Below are 18,195 nucleotides of genomic sequence, written 5' to 3'. Positions count from 1 at the left end.
TAGCACCTTTTATTTAAACTTCATAACCATCTTATAAGAGGGTAGCATTTTTTCCCATTTTGTATATGAGGAAACAGATTCAGAAAGGGAAAATAAATCGACTCAGGGTTACACGTCTAATAAACTGAAAGCTATAATTTTGACTTTGATTTGCCCTGTCCAGGCTTCTGTTCTTTGATTATTCTCTACTCTTTCTCAAAATATACGTCGTGTTGAGCATTGTTTGTGGAGAAGTGGTAACAAAGACAACAGGTAGTCAATAGACTCTTTTTCTAGAATTTATACTGGAAGTTTCATCTTTTAAAAAATTACTTTGTTTCTTCCTTTTAAAATTTTTACTTTTATTGTCATTGAATTGTAGTTACAATTTTACATTTATCCTTAGCTTGAAACACCTAAAGCTCAGGCTCCCCAGATGTGGCCTTTTGATCTCCTCCTCCCTTTTTTTTTCTTTATTACTGTAAGTTAGCATTTTAGAAAGAAATCAACATTAGCAACATTTGGTTGCTTTGATAATCTGTGCTCATTAGGAGTAAAAGAAATGTAATGCAAGTTTTCTACATAGATGGATGTCCATGGCAGAATAAGAGAAATCCTTGCTGAGACTATACGTGAAGAATTAGCACCTGATCAACAGCAGTTATCAACAGAGGATTTAATCAAAGCCCTTAGACGTCGAGGAATCATTGATGATGTGATGAAAGAACTTACTTTTGTTACTGTGAGTAATCTTTTGGGGTAAATAATTGAGAGTGTAAGTGTATTCTCATGCTTACCACTGTTTATAGGGTCCATATTTGGGACCTCTGCTGTTAGTAAGACCACTTTAAAATAAAGCTGTTTTGCAAATAACATCCTTGTTTTAAGTATAAATTGACACTATCCTTGAGCAAAGCATATATTATTAAACATTAGTGAAATTGGAGTTATATGTCATATTCCTTTTTCCATGGTGTCAGAATTTCCTCATTATTCACTAGGGTCAGTAACTTTAAATATGCATGTTTCAGTCAAATTAGTTCACCATCGAAGTCCTTTTTCACTAAACTTGTTCTGTAATTTTTTTGATTGACACTTATTTTTTTAAAAAGCTTTGGGGGGAAACTATGTTTTCTATGATTAACAAATTATCAATCTCTGTAAGTAAATAACTGATTAAGGTCTTTCAAATCTTTTCATACAAATAGGTCAGTAGTGGCATGTTAGCCTCTCAGTGCACGATTAGTAAGTAGGCCTTCTTTTGAAAATGAGGCAATAATGAGAAACTGTGACCTCAATACCTGGGTAATATAACAAAAAATTAAAATGGGCTTGGTAATACACTAGGGAATAAGTATTTTAATGCAGTGCCCTTTTTTGGTTTTTGAGGTTTATAAACCTGTTTGTTATAAAAATTGACCTAATAACAACTTTTGCTGTGTGACTGCCACTTCCTTATTAAAATCAGTTCAGGATGGAACATAAGCCAGATGTTATATGTGGTTTAGAGAAAGTTTAACTTTTTAGCACTTCTGTGGATAGCATTTTTAAAAAACATTTTTTATTGTGGAATAATAAAAAATCACTTTATACAGGAAAGTGATAAATTTCAAAGAACAGTTTAACAAGTAGTTATAGAGCAAATTTCAAAGTAGTGTGGGTTACAGTTTTACAGTTTTAGGTATTTTCTTCTGGCTGTATTAATGCACTAGAAACTAAACAGAAATATCTGTATAATGATTCAGTGCTCATAATCATTTGTTAAGTTCTAACTTTTCTGTTACAACTCCTCTCCCTCTCATTTGATCATTCTCTCTGTTTTCAGGGATATTTGGTCAGTGACCATTCTAACTTCATGTTTAAAGGGGGTGTTGACATTATGGGGTATAGGGTTGCAACTGGTTGATGTTCTGGGAGAAATAGGTACCTCTGAGTTTCAGGGCTTATCTGGCATAGGAACAATCTGGAGGCTTTAAGTTTCTGAAAAATAAACTTATAGGTAAAACTTTTATAGAGTCTTATATAGAGCCCTGGGTTTTCTTTAGGGTTTTTCAGGAATGCTGTTGGTTGGGGCTTAGCATACCATGACACTGTAATATCTGGGATGGCATTGTTTGAAGACAGTTTAATTACTTAGTGTTAGGAGTGATCAGTTGCATCATCTTTTATGGAGGCTTTTAAGATTTTATTATTTTCATTTTCTAGGAAAACAAGGGAGTTTTTGGTGGGTACCTTATCTTACCTACTCTTGATTCAGTGCTTTGTCCTATCATTGGCATTTTCTTCCTTAACCATAATTTTTTTTTTATTAATTAAAAAAAGAATTAACAAAACAATTAGAAATCATTCCATTCTACATGTACAATCAGTAATTCTTAATAACATCACATAGTTGCATATTCATCATTTCTTAGTACATTTGCATCGATTTAGAAAAAGAAATAAAAAGACAACAGAATAAGAATTAAAACATTAATAGAAAGAAAAAAAAAAACAAACAAAAAACCTATACCTCACATGCAGCTTCATTCAGTGTTTTAACATAATTACATTACAATTGGGTAGTATTGTGCTGTCCATTTCTGAGTTTTTATATCCAGTCCCGTTGTACAGTCTGTATCCCTTCAGCTCCAATTACCCCTTCTCTTTTTTTTTTTTTTTTTAATTAACGGAAAAAAAGAAATTAACCCAACATTTAGAAATCATACCATTCTACATATGCAATCAGTAATTCTTAACATCATCACATAGATGCATGATCATCATTTCTTAGTACATTTGCATCGCCTTAACCATAATTTTTGTTTTCTAATTTGTTTTGATTTTTTTGTGCCTTTCCAGGACAGTGTTGATCAAGAACTCCCTTCCTCTCCAAAACGACCGGCTTGTTTTACTGATAGACAATCAACGTTGTTAAAAAAAAGTATGTTTATTTTTTTTTTAAAGTATTAATTTAGTTGTAGATAGTAATAGATATTGATGTGCTATAGTGTTTGATATTTGATAATAAAGTTTCAGTTGCATTTGTAGGAAATAAAATAATTAAAATTTTGTGGTAATCAACCAAAAACTTAAATTCAGTTTTGCATGAAATATCTCAAGACTTAATGTATAACACAGTAGAAGCAAAACTGGAAGTTATTTCTTAGTTTTTGATAGTATATTTTGTATAGCCTTATTGTTATTTTTTAATGGTAATATAAGCACCTGACAGGTGCACTTGCTTGTCTTTGATAATTGTCTAAGATCGTTTGTGGAGGTGAAGAAATGTTAGATAACAGCGAAAAAGTAAAGGTACTGAGCCTGGCCTCTGATCCCTTCCTAGCTGGGAGAAAGTAGACAGAAGGTAAATTCAGAAAAGACTGTCATTATGTATCTCTTCTTCCCAGTGTGTAAATGATCCTGGTACACAGTAAATTGTTAGTCCTTCTCTATTTTTGCCTTTGGTTTTAGTTCTGTCAAGTTAATTCCTGTTGTCTTGATCACATTCCTCAAGTTATTTTGGCAGTTTCCTCATATATATTGCTACACTTTACAGCTAATATTGATCCAACACGGAGGTATCTTTACCTTCAGGTTTTGGGTGGAAAAGCTTTCTTGGAACATCTGCAAGAACCTGAACCTTTACCTGGACAAGTTTGCTCCACCTTTACTTTATGTTTGCATTTTCGAAACCAACGTTTTCGTTCTAAACCTGTTCCATGTGCCTGTGAACCAGATTTTCATGATGGCTTTTTACTTGAAGTACACAGGGAAAGCTTAGGTAAGGAAACATGCAAACTGTTGTTAAACTGAGTAAATCCTGGTTGGGTTTTATTATAGAACAACTCATAACTTTTGCTATAGGGGAGATTTATAATGGATGAAACTCCCTAGTCTTTTTGTTTTATTTTTTCCCTTTTACTCTTTTCTGTTCTATTTAAATTACTTTTACTCACCTTCCTGCTTTTGTTCTTTGTTTGCTAATTTATGTTCTCCTCAGATTAATTTAACTATTTTAATTGTTGGTTCTTTTGTAATATGTGTTTAATGCCTATTACGTACATGGCACCATGCTATATGGGGATATAGTGGAGCCTGAGAGAGATCATTTCATCTCATCTCATCTCATTTTCAAGGGATGGCTAGTTTGAAGATGTTATATAACTTTAAAAAGACAAATTTAGATTCAAATCTATAGCTATCTTGTTTTTTTATCTTATTTTATAGCTATAAAATTATATAATACTTAATTCCTGTCATTGTTTTACCCTATGTCTTTCTATAAAGGCAATTATACAGTTTAGTTGCCAATATAGAAATCTTTGTATTAGAAACTTAACAAAATGGTAGAATTAAACGTTCAGAATTTCAGATTATTAAGATGGCTGATAATGCTACTAAAAATTATTTTTTCTAACAGAGTAAAATGTTAACTTAATAAAGTAGTTAATGGAATAAACCACTATATCCAAGTTTCAGGATTTTTCCTTTTTGTGTAGATAATCCAGTGTTTATTTCTGGAGTTTTTAGAAATAAAGGTAGTTTGGGAATTAAGGTTGATGGATTTGAAGGCTTTTTATTGTAGTGGCATATACTTTAAGTTCTTTTTAAGAATTGTCTTAGCTCTTACAGATCAGAAGGCACTGCTGTGCCGTAAGTAAATGTGTAACTTGTCATGATTCCACCAGTCCTTTCAAATGTTATTGATAGAAGTAGGACTGTGCTTTTATTCCCAGTCTATTGCATGCTTTCTGAGGTATTACTAAATTATTTTATTTGGTTTTATAAAGTCATTATTTAGTATACTTTTCAATAAAAGTTTTTTTTTATGTTGGCTAACTGAATATGTAATATGTTATAATTTTCTGTTTTATGTTGCTAGGTGATGGAACTAGAATGGCTGATTCAACAACAATGTTATCAATAAGTGATCCAATTCATATGGTACTAATTAAAACAGACATTTTTGGTGAGACTACTTTAGTAGCATCCTATTTTCTTGAATGGCGATCAGTTTTGGGCTCGGAAAATGGAGTGACCAATCTTACTGTGGAACTTATGGGTGTAGGTATGAAGATTTTGTATCACCTTTACTTTTTTTTTTTTTTTCATTTACATGGGCAGTCACCGGAAATCGAACCCGGGTCCTCTGGCATTGCAGGCAAGCATTCTTGCCTGCTGAGCCACCGTGGCCCACCCTCACCTTTACTTTTTTATATCTGTAGTTTGTAAATACTTTTTAAATGCCTTTTTAAACCAAATCATGTAAAATAGAATTTCATTAGGAAAATTAGAATTGGACTCCAGCCTTGTAGTTTTAGGAAATGTCCTGGAGAATAGTCTGAATGTAACATTTCACTATCAATATGGCCTTCCTATAAAGAAAACTTTTCTGGAAAATAAATACATGTTGAGGTGTTTATTTGCCTTATATATAAAGCTATTGCTATTCTTGACAGCTGTTAAAAAAAACAGATCTAGTGTACTCCAGCATTCCTGGAAATACAGCATGTCCCCCTTAGCGCCATTTGTTCTTGCAGAATGTGGAGTAGGTATAGTTCTTTCAGCCTGTCACACATGGGGATTAAGACTCTAAGACGTGATTACTTGCTCAACACTAGTGTCATTGAAGAATGTTCCTTGAAGGCAGAGTTGATGGGTACCTATTCTCCACTGTCCCTGGAGTCTTGCATACTGCCTGATATGTAAACTTGTTTATTCTTAAAAAGAGAGGCAAGGGTGGGCCCCGGTGGCTCAGCAGGCAGAAATCTCACCTGCCAACCTGAAGACCTAGGTTCGATTCCTGGTGCCTGCCCATCCAAAAAAGAAAAGAGAGAGAAACAAAACCAAACCTTTCAGTGTTTTATGCTTAACATATAATGGAATTGCTTTGGTCTTAAACTTAGAGTTAAACCTGGCCAATGGGCTGTATACTCTTATTAATTTAAATGTTGATGAGTCAGACCCTGAGTATGTTTTTCCTTAAATAAAAAGTAGAGAAAAAATTTTCTTTATGTAGAAAATTTATTTTTGAAAAAATGCCTAGTTTTTGTCTTCACAAATAGCCATAACATGATAATTGTAGTAATGCCCCAGGAGCAAGCATTCTAATTAAAAAAATAGTTCTGATGGGGAGGGTATGTATTTTTCTAATTTTTAAAATCCAGGCATGGATTGAAAATTTGTGCTGATATGTGGGAATGGGGTAAATGGGAATTTACCTTATGTGACAAATTTAATAATGAATATAGAAGCCTTCTTTTTTTTCATTGAATAAGATTGAGCAGTTAATATTGCTTTGAATATGCTTTTACTGTGAGTCTGGCTGGTATACTTATTTTTTTACTTTTTTATTGTACAATATGACATATATACAAATCAAAGAAAGAAAAAAGCTATAGTTTTCAAAGCACTCTTCAACAAGTGATTACGGGACAAATCCCAGAGTTTATCATGGGCTACCATACCATCATCTCAGATTTTTCCTTCAAGATGCTCCAGGAGTTGGAGACTAGAAGGAATATATATTTTTTATCATCACTTTTTTCTATTTTGTGAAATATATATATATATATATATATATATATATATATGCATAAAAGCAATAAATTTCAAAGCACAATGCAACAATTAGTTGTAGAATTGAGTTCAGTGTTTGGTATGGGTTATAATTCCACAATTTTAGGCTTTTACTTCTAACTGCTCTAAGATACTGGAGAGTAAAACAAATATCAGTATAATGACTCAACAACCATACTCATTTGTTAAACCCTACCTTCTCTGTATACCTCCACCATCACCTTTGATCTTTCTCCCACTCGTTAGGGATATTTGGGCTATGCCCAATCTACCTTTTTCATGTTGGAAGGTAGGGAGATGAAACTAGTTGATGTTCTGGAAAGGCTTGCCTCTCTAAATTTCGGGAGTTACCTGGTCCAGTGACCCACTGGTGGGGAGGTTGTAGGTTTCTGAAAAGTTACCCTAGTGCATGGAACCTTTGTAGAATCTTATATATATATATTGCCCTAGGCGTTCTTTAAGATTGGCTGGAATGGTTTTTATTGGGGTTTGGCAAGTTATGATGAGTAGCAATATCTAACTGAAGCATGTGTAAGAGTGACCTCCAGAGTAACCTCTCAACTCTGAACTCTCTCAACCATTGATACTTTGTTATACTTCTTTTCTCCCTTTTGTTCAGGATGGCATTGTTGATCCCACAGTGCCAGGGCCAGACACATCCCTGGGAGTCATCTCTCATGCCACCAGGGAGACTTTCACCCCTGGATGTCATGTCCCTCGTAGGGAGTACAGCATTGATTTCGCTTGCAGAGTTGGGCTTAGAGAGAGGCAGGCCACATCTGCTGGATGGTATATATTTAGTGAAGCCAAAAGAGAAGAATCCCAAATCCTTAAGTCCCCAAAAGTCCTTAAAACATGATAGCAAGCTAAAGAAAATGAACTTTCCTTACAATTAGATAAAAAGTAAAATGTCTAATTTGATTTGTCTTATTTTCAACATGAATATTAAAGGTGATGTTGAATATTATCTTTATTCCATGTAAGTGGTAAAGTACCAAATTCCTATTTTGAATAGACTCTGACTGATTAAATATACCTAGTACTAAAAGCTCTGACATTCTAAATCTTGTATTTATAGGCACAGAATCAAAAGTTTCTGTGGGAATTTTAAGTATAAAACTTGAGATGTACCCTCCACTCAATCAAACATTATCTCAAGAAGTAGTGAACACTCAGGTAAATAATTCAAATTTTTCTCCTCTTTTTGTTTTCATAGTAGTATATTTATCTTCCACCCTAGAAAGTACTCTTTTTAGAAAATTATTATTTATTAATTAGCTTTTTTGCTCAGTATCTCAAAGATTAACAAAAGGAGTGAGAAAGAAAATAATTACAAGATTGTTTTCCTAGAGAAGCCTGTAGTCTAGCTTGGGAAATACAAGGAACATTCACTGAAACTGTGTAAAAGTTACAACATAATAAGTGCAAAGCTGAAGGGAAGAAAGGAATAAAGAAGTAATAACAGGAGGGTGGGATTTTGACAGTCATTTCAGAGACATTTATTAATGTCTTGCTTTGTCATGTCATTTCTGTCCTCTACTCTCAGGATGGAAGTACCTGACACTTTCTTTCCTAATTCCTCTTTAGGATCTCTGAGGAATTACCTTCTTCCTAGGTCTTGTAGGACCAGCAGATTTCTTTATCCTTCCAAATTGGATTTGTATCCCTGTTTAGTTCCTTCCAGTCTTTAGTTTGCAGATTATGATTATCTGCTGACTTATTGGGATGGCAGTTCTGGAATGATTCTCTTTGACTACACGTGTTAGTCTTGAAATTGCTCTTTCATCCCATCCTGCCCTTCACATTGTTCTTTGATGCCCCTGTTGTTCTGCTCCATTTTCCTGAGACTGCCCCTTCCTTCTTGGTTGAAGCTCTCATCCACCTTTAATCTCTAGTATCTGAGGTATCATGATGGTATATACACCTGAAACTACATGGTGGAACCAACCTTAATTTTACTTGAATAAAGATATACATATATGTGTATGTGTATGTGTGTATCTATATATGCATATGTGTGTGTGTATATATATATTTAATCATGTTATTTGTAAATTATATATGTATAATATATAAATAAGTAAAAGTTTGGGTCCTACTTTTTTTTTTCACATGGGCAGGCATGGGGAATTGAACCTGGGTCTCCAGCATGGCAAATGAGAACTCTGCCTGCTGAGCCACCGTGGCCTGCCTGGGTTCTACTTTTTTAACTCAACATTTAAAAAATATTTCCTTGTATTTTCTCTTATTATATATATAATTTTTTATGACTGAAGCTTACTTAAATTTATTCTTCTGTTTTGGACATATAAGTTATTTCTATTTTTTTTTCCTTTTTATATTTTTATTGTAAGAACTTAACAAATGTACAAATATTTTTGACATACATTCTGTACATGGTGTACAGTCATTGGCTCACAATAACATCACATATTTGTGTATTTATCACCATGATCTTTTTTTTTTGAACATTTGCATCACTCCAGAAAAAGACATAAAAAGAAAAAAGAAAAACTCATAGATCCCATACCCCTCACCCCTCCCTCTCATTGACTACTAGTATTTCAATCTCCTCAATTTATTTTCACCTTTGTTCCCCCTATTATTTGTTTATTTTCATCCATATTTTTTACACATTTATTTGTCCATACCCTAGATAAAAGGAACTTCAGACACAAGGTTTTCACAATCACACAGTCACATTATAAAAGCTAAATCATACAGTCATCTTCAAGAAAAATGGCTACTGGAACACCGCTCTACAGTTTCAAGCATTTCCCTTTAGCCACTCTAGCACCATAAACTAAAAAAGGATATCTATATAATGCGTAAGAATAACCTCCAGGATAACCTCTAAACTCTGAGATATCTCAGCCCCTGGCATTTTATTTTGTCTCATTTCTCTCTTCCCCCATTTGGTCGAGAAGATTTTCTTAGTCTCTTAATCCTGGTTTGTGGCTCACCCCAAATTTCTGTCCCACGTTGCCAGGGAGCTTTACACCGCTGGGAGTCATGTCCTATGTAGAGGGGAAGGGCAGTGAGTTCACTTGCTGTTTCAGCTTAGAGAGAGAGAGAGGCCACATCTGAGCAACGAAACAGGTTCTCTGTGGGTAACTCTTAGGCCTAATTTTAAACAGGCTTAGCCTATCCTTTGCAGGGATTTTCATAAGGGTGAACCCCAAGATCGAGGGCTTAGCCTTTCGATTTGGTTGCCCCTGCTGTTTGCAAGAGTATCAGAAATACTCCAAATGAGGAAGTTGAATATTTCCCCCTTTCTACCTGTTCCGAAGTCCAAGGGGACTTTGCACATGCTTCTTTTTTTTGCAAATACTTCTTTATTCACTGTTGAAATCACTCTTGGATTTATTGGGGCATCATACTAATGTGGACAAACCAGCAAAATTTCATGCCCCATTCAAGATTCCATGTACTTACGGTATTCTCTTAAACTGACCATACAAGTTAAATTAGGAAAGGCAGTAGCCAAAACATAAAATTTGCACCAAACAAGCATCTCTCCCTTTAGTCTCACACAGAAGTTGAAGTTTTAAAATATGAATGACAGCATCTTTTACCCATTCTTCTAATATACCTTAGTCCTATCCAGATCAGCTTCATTCATAACTCTACTTGATGTCTCATCACTTTTTCAGCTTTTTTAAAGTTCCTGTGTGGGGTACTGCTGACTTTCATAGCTTCAGAGCTCTAACTCTGAGTCTCAGGTGTCACATAAATATCTGAAGTTTCTGGGAAAGATCATGTTATATAGAAACAGCTCAGTATCTGAGAATTTAGAATTAACAGTTATACCTCTAATATATATGACTGCTGTGAGAGCTAACAATCTAGGATGCTTTGCAATATGTCCCAACCTGATATCCCAAGCCCTCAACTTTAGTTCACTGAATTTTTATATTATAGTTGGTCTGTATGATTGAGGAATGATAATATTTGTATTTTTGTTCTTGACATTTCATTCAACATACAGCTTTTAAGGTTCATTCATCTAGTTGCATGCCTCACAATTATAATCCTTCTTGTGGCCGCTCAGTAGTCCGTTATATGTATACACCATAATTCCCCCTTCCATTCCTCAGTTGTTGCACCTTAGGCCCCGTCCATTCATTGTGTAACTTGAGCACTGCCGCTGAAGACACCGGTGTCCATATGTCCATTCCTGTCCCCATACTCAGCTCCTCCAGGTATATATATTGAGCAAAGGGGTTTCAGGATCATACGGCAAACCCATCCCTAGCCTCCTATGGAACCAACACATTGCCCTCCAAGGGGCTGCACCTGTTATTTCCCTACCAACAGTGAATAGGTACATCTCTTACTCCATATTTTCTTTTGTACTAGTTTCTCTCTGTTCATTTTTAAATAGTTAAATACAACCCACCCGAAGTGTATAGAAATGCCTTTGCCACCATACTCTATCTAAAGACATTTCCTGTTCTTCCACGAAGAATCCTTACCCCTTTCCCGATCCATCTGCCCATTCACATTTAGTTTTGGCATAATGCCTTTGTTACATTCATTGTAAGCATATTACAATGTTACTGTTGACTACAGACCCTAGCTTGCATTGACTGTACTTTTTCCCATATACTGTCTATTTTCCACACCCCCACAATACTGACATTCCTTTGTTCTTCCTCCTCTAAAAACATTTTTTAATGTATGTATTTAGTCACCATCGTTGTACACTCCAAGCATTCCTAAATTATACCATTTCAGTCTTTATCGTCTATCTTTTCTTCTGATTTCATCAGTGCCCCCAGCCTTTCTTCCTCTATCATACTATATTCAACTTCATTCAGTGTACTTGTTATTGTGCTACAATCAGGTAATATTATGCTATCGATTTCTGAATTTTTTTTTTTTTAACGTGGGCAGGCACCGGGAACCGAACCCGGGTCCTTGGGCATGGCAGGCAAGCACTCTTACCTGCTGAGCCACCGTGGCCCTCGATTTCTGAATTTTTATAATCATTCTTTTTGCACAGTCTGTATTCCTTCAGCACCAAATACCCAATCTCTACCCTACTTCTATGTCCTGATAACCTGTGTTCTTAACTGAAATTCTCCAAGTTCACTCATTAATGATAGTTCATATCAGTATTTGTCCTTTTGTTTCTGGCTACTATCACTCAGCATAATGTCCTCAAAGTCCATCCATCTTGTTGCATGCTTCATAACTTTATTCTGTCTTACAGCTGCATACAATTCCATCATATATCTATACTGTGGCTCATTTAGCCACTCATCCATTGATGGATATTTGAGCTGTTTCCATCACTTGGCAGTTGTGAATAAGGCTGCTATGAACATTGGTGTGCAAATGCCTGTTTGTGTCCTTACCCTCATGTCCTCTGAATAGATACCTAGCAGTGGTGTTGCTGGATCATATGTCAATTCTATACTTAGCTTTCTGAGGAACAGCCAAACTGCCTTCCACAGAGGTTGTGCTGTTTCATATTCCCACCAACAGTGGATAAATGTGCCTCTTTTTCTATGTCCTCTGCAGCACTTGTTGTTTTCTTTTTCTTTTCTCTTTTTTTACATGGGCAGGCACTGGGAAACAAACCCAGGTCTGCAGCACAGCAGGCGAGAATTCTGCCACTGAGCCACCATTGCACCGCCCTCTGTTTTTTTTTTTTAATAATAGCTGTTCTAGTGGGTATGAGATGATTAGCTCATTGTGGTTTTGATTTGTATTTCCCTAATAACCAGTGAAGTGGGCATCTTTTCATGTGCCTTTTAGCCATTTGTACTTCCTTTTCTGAGACGTGTCTGTTCATGTCTTTTGCCCATTTTGTAATTGGTTGTTTGTCTTTTTGTTGTTGAGTTGAAGAATCTCTTTACTTTGGATGCTAAACCCTTATTTGATGTATGGTTTCCAAATGTTGTCTCCCATTGTATAGGCTGCCTTTTTACTTTCTTTTTTTTTTTTTTTTTAAATTTTTTTATTAATCAAAAAAAAGAAAAAAAATTAACACAACATTTAGAAATCATTCCATTCTACACATGCACTCAGTAATTCTTAGTATCATCACATAGATGTATGATCATCATTTCTTAGTACATTTGCATCGATTTAGGAAAAGAACTAGCAAAACAGCAGAAAAAGATATAGAATGTTAATATAGAGAAGAGAATTAAAATAATAATACTAATAATATATATATATATAAAAAGGAAAAAGAAAAAAACAAAAACAAAAGATACAAACACACAAACAAACAAAAAACCATATTTCAGGTGCAGCTTCATTCAGTGTTCCAACCTAGTTACATTACACTTAGGTATTATTGTGCTGTCCATTTTTGAGTTTTTGTATCTAGTCCTGTTGCACAGTCTGTATCCCTTCAGCTCCAATTACCCATTATCTTACCCTGTTTCTAACTCCTGCGGGTCTCTGTTACCAATGATATAGTCCAAGCTGATTCTCGAATGTCGGTTCACATCAGTGGGACCTTACAGTATTTGTCCTTTAGTTTTGGGCTAGACTCACTCAGCATAATGTTCTCTAGGTCCATCCATGTTATTACATGGTTCATAAGTTTATTCTGTCTTAAAGCTGCATAATATTCCATCGTAGGTATACGCCACAGTTTGTTTAGCCACTCCTCTGTTGATGGACATTTTGGCTGTTTCCATCTCTTTGCAATTGTAGATAATGCTGCTATAAACACTGGTGTGCAAATGTCCGTCTGTGTCTTTGCCCTTAAGTCCTTTGAGTAGATACCTAGCAGTGGTATTGCTGGGTCGTAATCCATTCTGCCATTCTATGTCTTTTGATTGGGAAATTCAGTCCATTAACTTTTAGTGTTATTACTGTTTGGATAATATTTTCCTCTACCATTTTGGCTTTTGTATTATATATATCATATCTGATTTTCCTTCTTTCTACACTTTACTCCATACCTCTCTCTTCTGTCTTTTCGTATCTTTTTACTTTCCTGATGAAGTTCTTTGATGCACAAAAGTGTTTAATTTTGAGGAGTTCCCATTTGTCTATTTCTTCAATGCTCGTGCTTTGGGTGTAAAATCTAGGAAACCACCTCATGTTATAAATTTTATAAGATATTTCCCTATATTTTCTTCTAAAAGTTTTATGGTCTTAGCCCTAAAGTTTAGGTCTTTGATCCATTTTGAGTTCATTTTTGTAGAAGGTGTGAAATATGGATCCTCTTTCATTCTTTTGCATGTGCATATCCAATTCTCCAAGCACAATTTATTGAAGAGGCTGCTTTGTCCCAGGTGAGTTGACTTGACTGCCTTATTAAAGATCAATTGTCCAGAGTTGAGAGGGTCTATATTTTAACGTTCTGTTCGATTCAGTTGGTGTGTTATATTTATGTTTATGCCAGTACCATGCTGTTTTGACCATTGTAACTTCATAATATGCTTTAAAGTCAGGTAGTATGAGACCTCCAACTTCATTTTTCTTTCTCAAGGTATTTTTAGCTATTCAGGGTACCCTGCCCTTCCAAATAAATTTGGTTATTGGTTTTTCTATCTCTGCAAAGTAAGTTTTTGGGATTTTCATTGGTATTGCATTGAATATATAAATCATTTTAGGTAGAATTGACAGTTTACTATATTTAGTCTTCCAATCCATGAACACGGTATGCCCTTCCATCTATTTAGGTCTTCCATGATTTCTTTTAGCAATTTCTTATAGTTTTCTATATATGGGTCTTCTGTATCCTTAGTTAAATTTATTCTTAAATATTTTGTTCTTTTGGTTGTAATTGTAAAAGGAACTTTTTTCTTGATTTCCTCCTCACATTGCTCATTATTAGTGTATACAAACACTACTGATTTTTGGGTGTTGTTCTTGTACCCTGCCACATTGCTGTACTCATTTGTTAGTGCTAGTGGTTTTGCTGTGGATTTTCTTTGAAGAGTTCAAGCAGTATTGGTACTAATTCTTTCTCAAATGTTTGGTAGAATTCACATATGAAGCCATATGGTCCTGGACTTTTCTTCTTTGGGAGTTTCTTGATGACTGTTTGAATTTCTTTACTTGTGACTGGTTTGTTGAGGTTGTCTATTTCTTTTTGAGTCAGTGTTGGTTGTTCATGCCTTTCTAGGAAGCTGTCCATTTCATCTACGTCGTCTAGTTTATTAGCATAAAGTTGTTCATAGTATCCTCTCATTATCGCCTTTATTTCTTCAGGGTCAATCATTATGTCTCCTCTTTCATTTTTTATTTTGTTTATTTGCATCCTCCCTCTTCTTCTTTTTGTCACCTTGCCACGGGTCCATCGATTTTATTGATTTTCTCAAAGTATCAACTTCTGGTTTTGTTGATTTTCTCAATTGTTTTCATGTTCTCAATTTCATGTATTTCTGCTCTTATCTTTATTTCTTTCCTTTTGTTTGCTTTGGGGTTAGTTTGTTCTTTAGTTTTTCCAAATGAACAGTTAATTCCTCAATTATTGCTCTTCATTTTTGATATAGACATTTAAGGCAATAAATTTCCCTTTTAGCACTGCCTTTGTTGCATCCCATAATTTTGATATATTGTATTTTCATTTTCATTTGTGCTGAGATATTTACTGATTTCTCTTGTAATTTTTTCCCTGACCTACTGGTTGTTTAAGAGTGTTTTGATAGCCTCCATGTATTTATGAATTTTCTGGCTCTCTGCTTGTTATTGATTTCCAACTTCGTTCCTTTGTGATCCTAGAAAGTATTTTTTTATGATTTCAGTATTTTAAAATTTATTGAGACTTGCTTTGTTGACCCAGCATATGGTCTATCCTTGAGAATGATCCACAGGCACTTGAGAAAAAGGTGTATCCTGTTGTGGGGTGTAATGTTCTGTAAATGTGTATTATGTCTAGTTCATTTATTGTATTATTCAAATTCTTTCTTTATTGATCCTCTGTCTCCATGTTCTATCCATTGATGAGAGCAGGGAATTGAAGTCCAGTAATTATGGTTGAGGTAGAGGTGTCTATTTCTTCCTTTAGTGTTTGACCTCATGTATTTTGGAGGACTCTGTCTCGTATATAAATATTTATGATTTATGTCTTTTTGTTGAATTGTTCCTTTTATTAATCCATAGTGTCCTTCTTTGTCTCTTTTAATTATTTTACATTTGAAGTCAAATTTGTCAGATATTTATATAGCTATTGCTGCTGTTTTCTAATTGTTGTTTGCATGGAATTTCTTTTCCCTACCTTTCACTTTCAGCCTCTGTTCGTCCTTGAATCTAAAATAAGTCTCCTGTAGATGTATATAGATGGATCCCATTTTTTAATCCATTCTGCCAGTCTATAGCTTTTGGTTGTGGAGTTTAATCCATTAACATTTTGTGTTATTACTGTAAAGGCAATACTTTCTTCTACCATTTGGTTCATATGTCATATCTAATTCTTTTTCTTTTTTTGCCTTTATTGGTATTCTTCATTTTTGCACTCTTCTCTGTGTTTCTCTCCTGATTTTCCTGTCTGTCTGTAGTGCTGCTCCCTTTAGTATTTTTCGCAGAACTGGTCTCTTGTTCACAGATTCTCTCAGTGATTGTCTGAAAATGTTTAAATCTGCCCTTCATTTTTGAAGGACAATTTTGTTGGATATAGAATTCTTGGTTGGCAGTTTTTCTCTTTTAAAATCTTAAATATACCATCCCACTGTCTTCTAGCTTCCATGGTTTCTGCTGAGAAATCCACACACAGTCTTATTGGGCTTCCCTTGTATGTAATAGATTGTTTTTCTCTTGCTGCTTTCAAAATTCTTTTTCTTTGACATCTGAAAGTCTGATTAGTAAGTGTCTGGGAGTATGTCTCTTTGGATCTATTCTGTTTGGAGTATGCTGTACTTCTTGGATCTGTAATTTTATGTCTTTCTTAAGAGATGGCCAGTTTTCAGTGATAGTTTCCTCCATTAGTCTTCCTCCTCCTTTTCCTTTCTCTTCTCCTTCTGGGACACCCACAACACTTATATTCATGTGTTTCATGTTGCCATTAAATCCCCTGAGACCCTGCTCATATTTTTCCATTCTTTTCCCCATATTTTCTTTTGTGTATTGGATTTCAGTTTTCCAGCCCTCCAATTCACTAATCCTTTCTTCTGCCTCTTCAAGTTTTATCATTGTAGGTTCCTATTGTTTTTTCTCTCTCTTTTACTGTGCCTTTCATTCTTACAAGTTCTGTGATTAGTCATTTCAAATGTTTGATTTCTTCTTTTTGTTCTCCTTCTTTATATTCTTCTTCAATTCACTGATTTGATTTTTGATGAGATTTTCCGTGTCTGAACATCCTGAATTAGTTGTTTCAGCTCTGTACCTCATTTTAATTGTTGGTGTTTTCCTTTGGGACATGGACATATCTTCAAGTTTCCTAGTATGAGTCGTTATTTTTTGCTGGCATCTAGGCGTTTGATTTCCTTAATTAGTTTATTCTGGAGATTGTTTTCACTCTTTTACCTAGGATTTTCTTGCTGGATGGCTTTGTTCTCTACCTGTTTTTTGACATTCAGTTCAGCTTATTCTAGACCTCTAGCATAGGTTCTGTTTAACTAATCAGGATTTTTCAGTTCTTGTTTTTCTTTTTCTTGCCCTGCCTATGTAAGATTCTTTTTTTCGAGGAGAATCCACTCTGATATTATAGACCCCAGTCAGATTTTCCCACACCAGACTGGCCTCCTCTCAGGAGGCAAGGGTGGCCTGCATCAGTTTCCTCTGAGGGTGAGACCCAGCAGGTTGACAGGCTTTCCTATGAAGCCTCTAGACTCTTTGTTTTTCTGCCCTGCCCAGCAGGATAGAAGTGCTTGTCTGTCTGTGGTTTCTCACCAGCGTAAAATGATGCAGTGCCTTTCACTTCAGCAGACTCTTTCTGAATTCCATGTGGGATCACAACCAGTCCAGCTTGTCCAGACTGGTGTATGCAGTGTCTTTTGTCACTGATGTGGCCTTAGCAGTTGTTCTATACTGCTCCTGCCTATTTACTAGCTGCTTTGGAGGATGAACTAGTTCCATACTTCACTCAGCTGCCATCTTGCGCCAACCTCCTGTTTCCAGTTTTCTCTTTAGATTGCCACTGCTAGCATTTTTAATGTTTATTAATTAAATCAAGAAATATTTATGATCTTAAAGAAATGTTTAAAAGTGCCAGGCACTTTTCTAAACACTTGGTGATATGGCTCTGCACAAGACAGCCTCTGTTCTTAAGAAGCTTAGATTCTGTTGGGGAGATAATAAGTGACTCAACACACAAAATATCAGACAATAGAAGGTATTATATGGGGAATTACTACAGGGTGATGAGATAGAGTGGTTATTGGGAGGCTCCTTTAGGTAGAAGGATTAGGGAAGGTCCAAATGACAAGAAGAACCTGTGCAGAGATCGGACCAAACATTCCATGCAGTGGAAACAGCTGGCACAGAAAGCTCCGCCCAGTAGGTATCCTGTGAGAGGAGAGTGCGGTGAGTGATCAGGAAGAGAAGAGGATGAGGTGGGCAGTGCTGGCTCTTAATCAGGGCAGGGTGTTTGCAGGTTGGTGGAAACCACTGAAGTATTTAGCCGAAGAATTGACAGAATAAATAATATTCTAAATAATATTAATAATATTTTAAATAATATTATTTAAAAACTTCCCTTGGTGGAAAAAGAGGCCACTTTGACTGTTGTTTGGAGAATGGATT

At 35.3% G+C, this 18,195-nt stretch overlaps 1 protein-coding gene across 5 annotated transcripts in view; it reads left to right on the top strand.

The window, feature by feature from the left end:
* The window catches only part of CEP76 (centrosomal protein 76), a 59,835-nt gene that overhangs the window by 794 nt on the left and 40,846 nt on the right, over positions 1–18,195 (top strand). For 4 of the 5 annotated variants that reach the window (XR_013165309.1, XR_013165310.1, XM_077136042.1 and 1 more), the window contains exons 2-6: positions 566–721; positions 2,821–2,902; positions 3,518–3,742; positions 4,844–5,029; positions 7,619–7,716. Coding sequence is in view for 2 of the 5 variants with exons in the window: in XM_077136042.1 (XP_076992157.1) it covers positions 566–721; positions 2,821–2,902; positions 3,518–3,742; positions 4,844–5,029; positions 7,619–7,716 (747 nt within the window). In the remaining 3 variants the exon portion in view is untranslated. Of the gene's footprint in view, positions 1–20; positions 253–565; positions 722–2,820; positions 2,903–3,517; positions 3,743–4,843; positions 5,030–7,618; positions 7,717–18,195 lie in introns of those variants that run through there. The other variant, XR_013165311.1, reaches the window with a different exon arrangement.

Source organism: Tamandua tetradactyla, chromosome 18 (genome assembly GCF_023851605.1).
Source record: "Tamandua tetradactyla isolate mTamTet1 chromosome 18, mTamTet1.pri, whole genome shotgun sequence".
In the NCBI taxonomy this organism is placed as follows: domain Eukaryota; kingdom Metazoa; phylum Chordata; class Mammalia; order Pilosa; family Myrmecophagidae; genus Tamandua; species Tamandua tetradactyla.
This window is presented reverse-complemented; position numbering and strand designations above follow the sequence as displayed.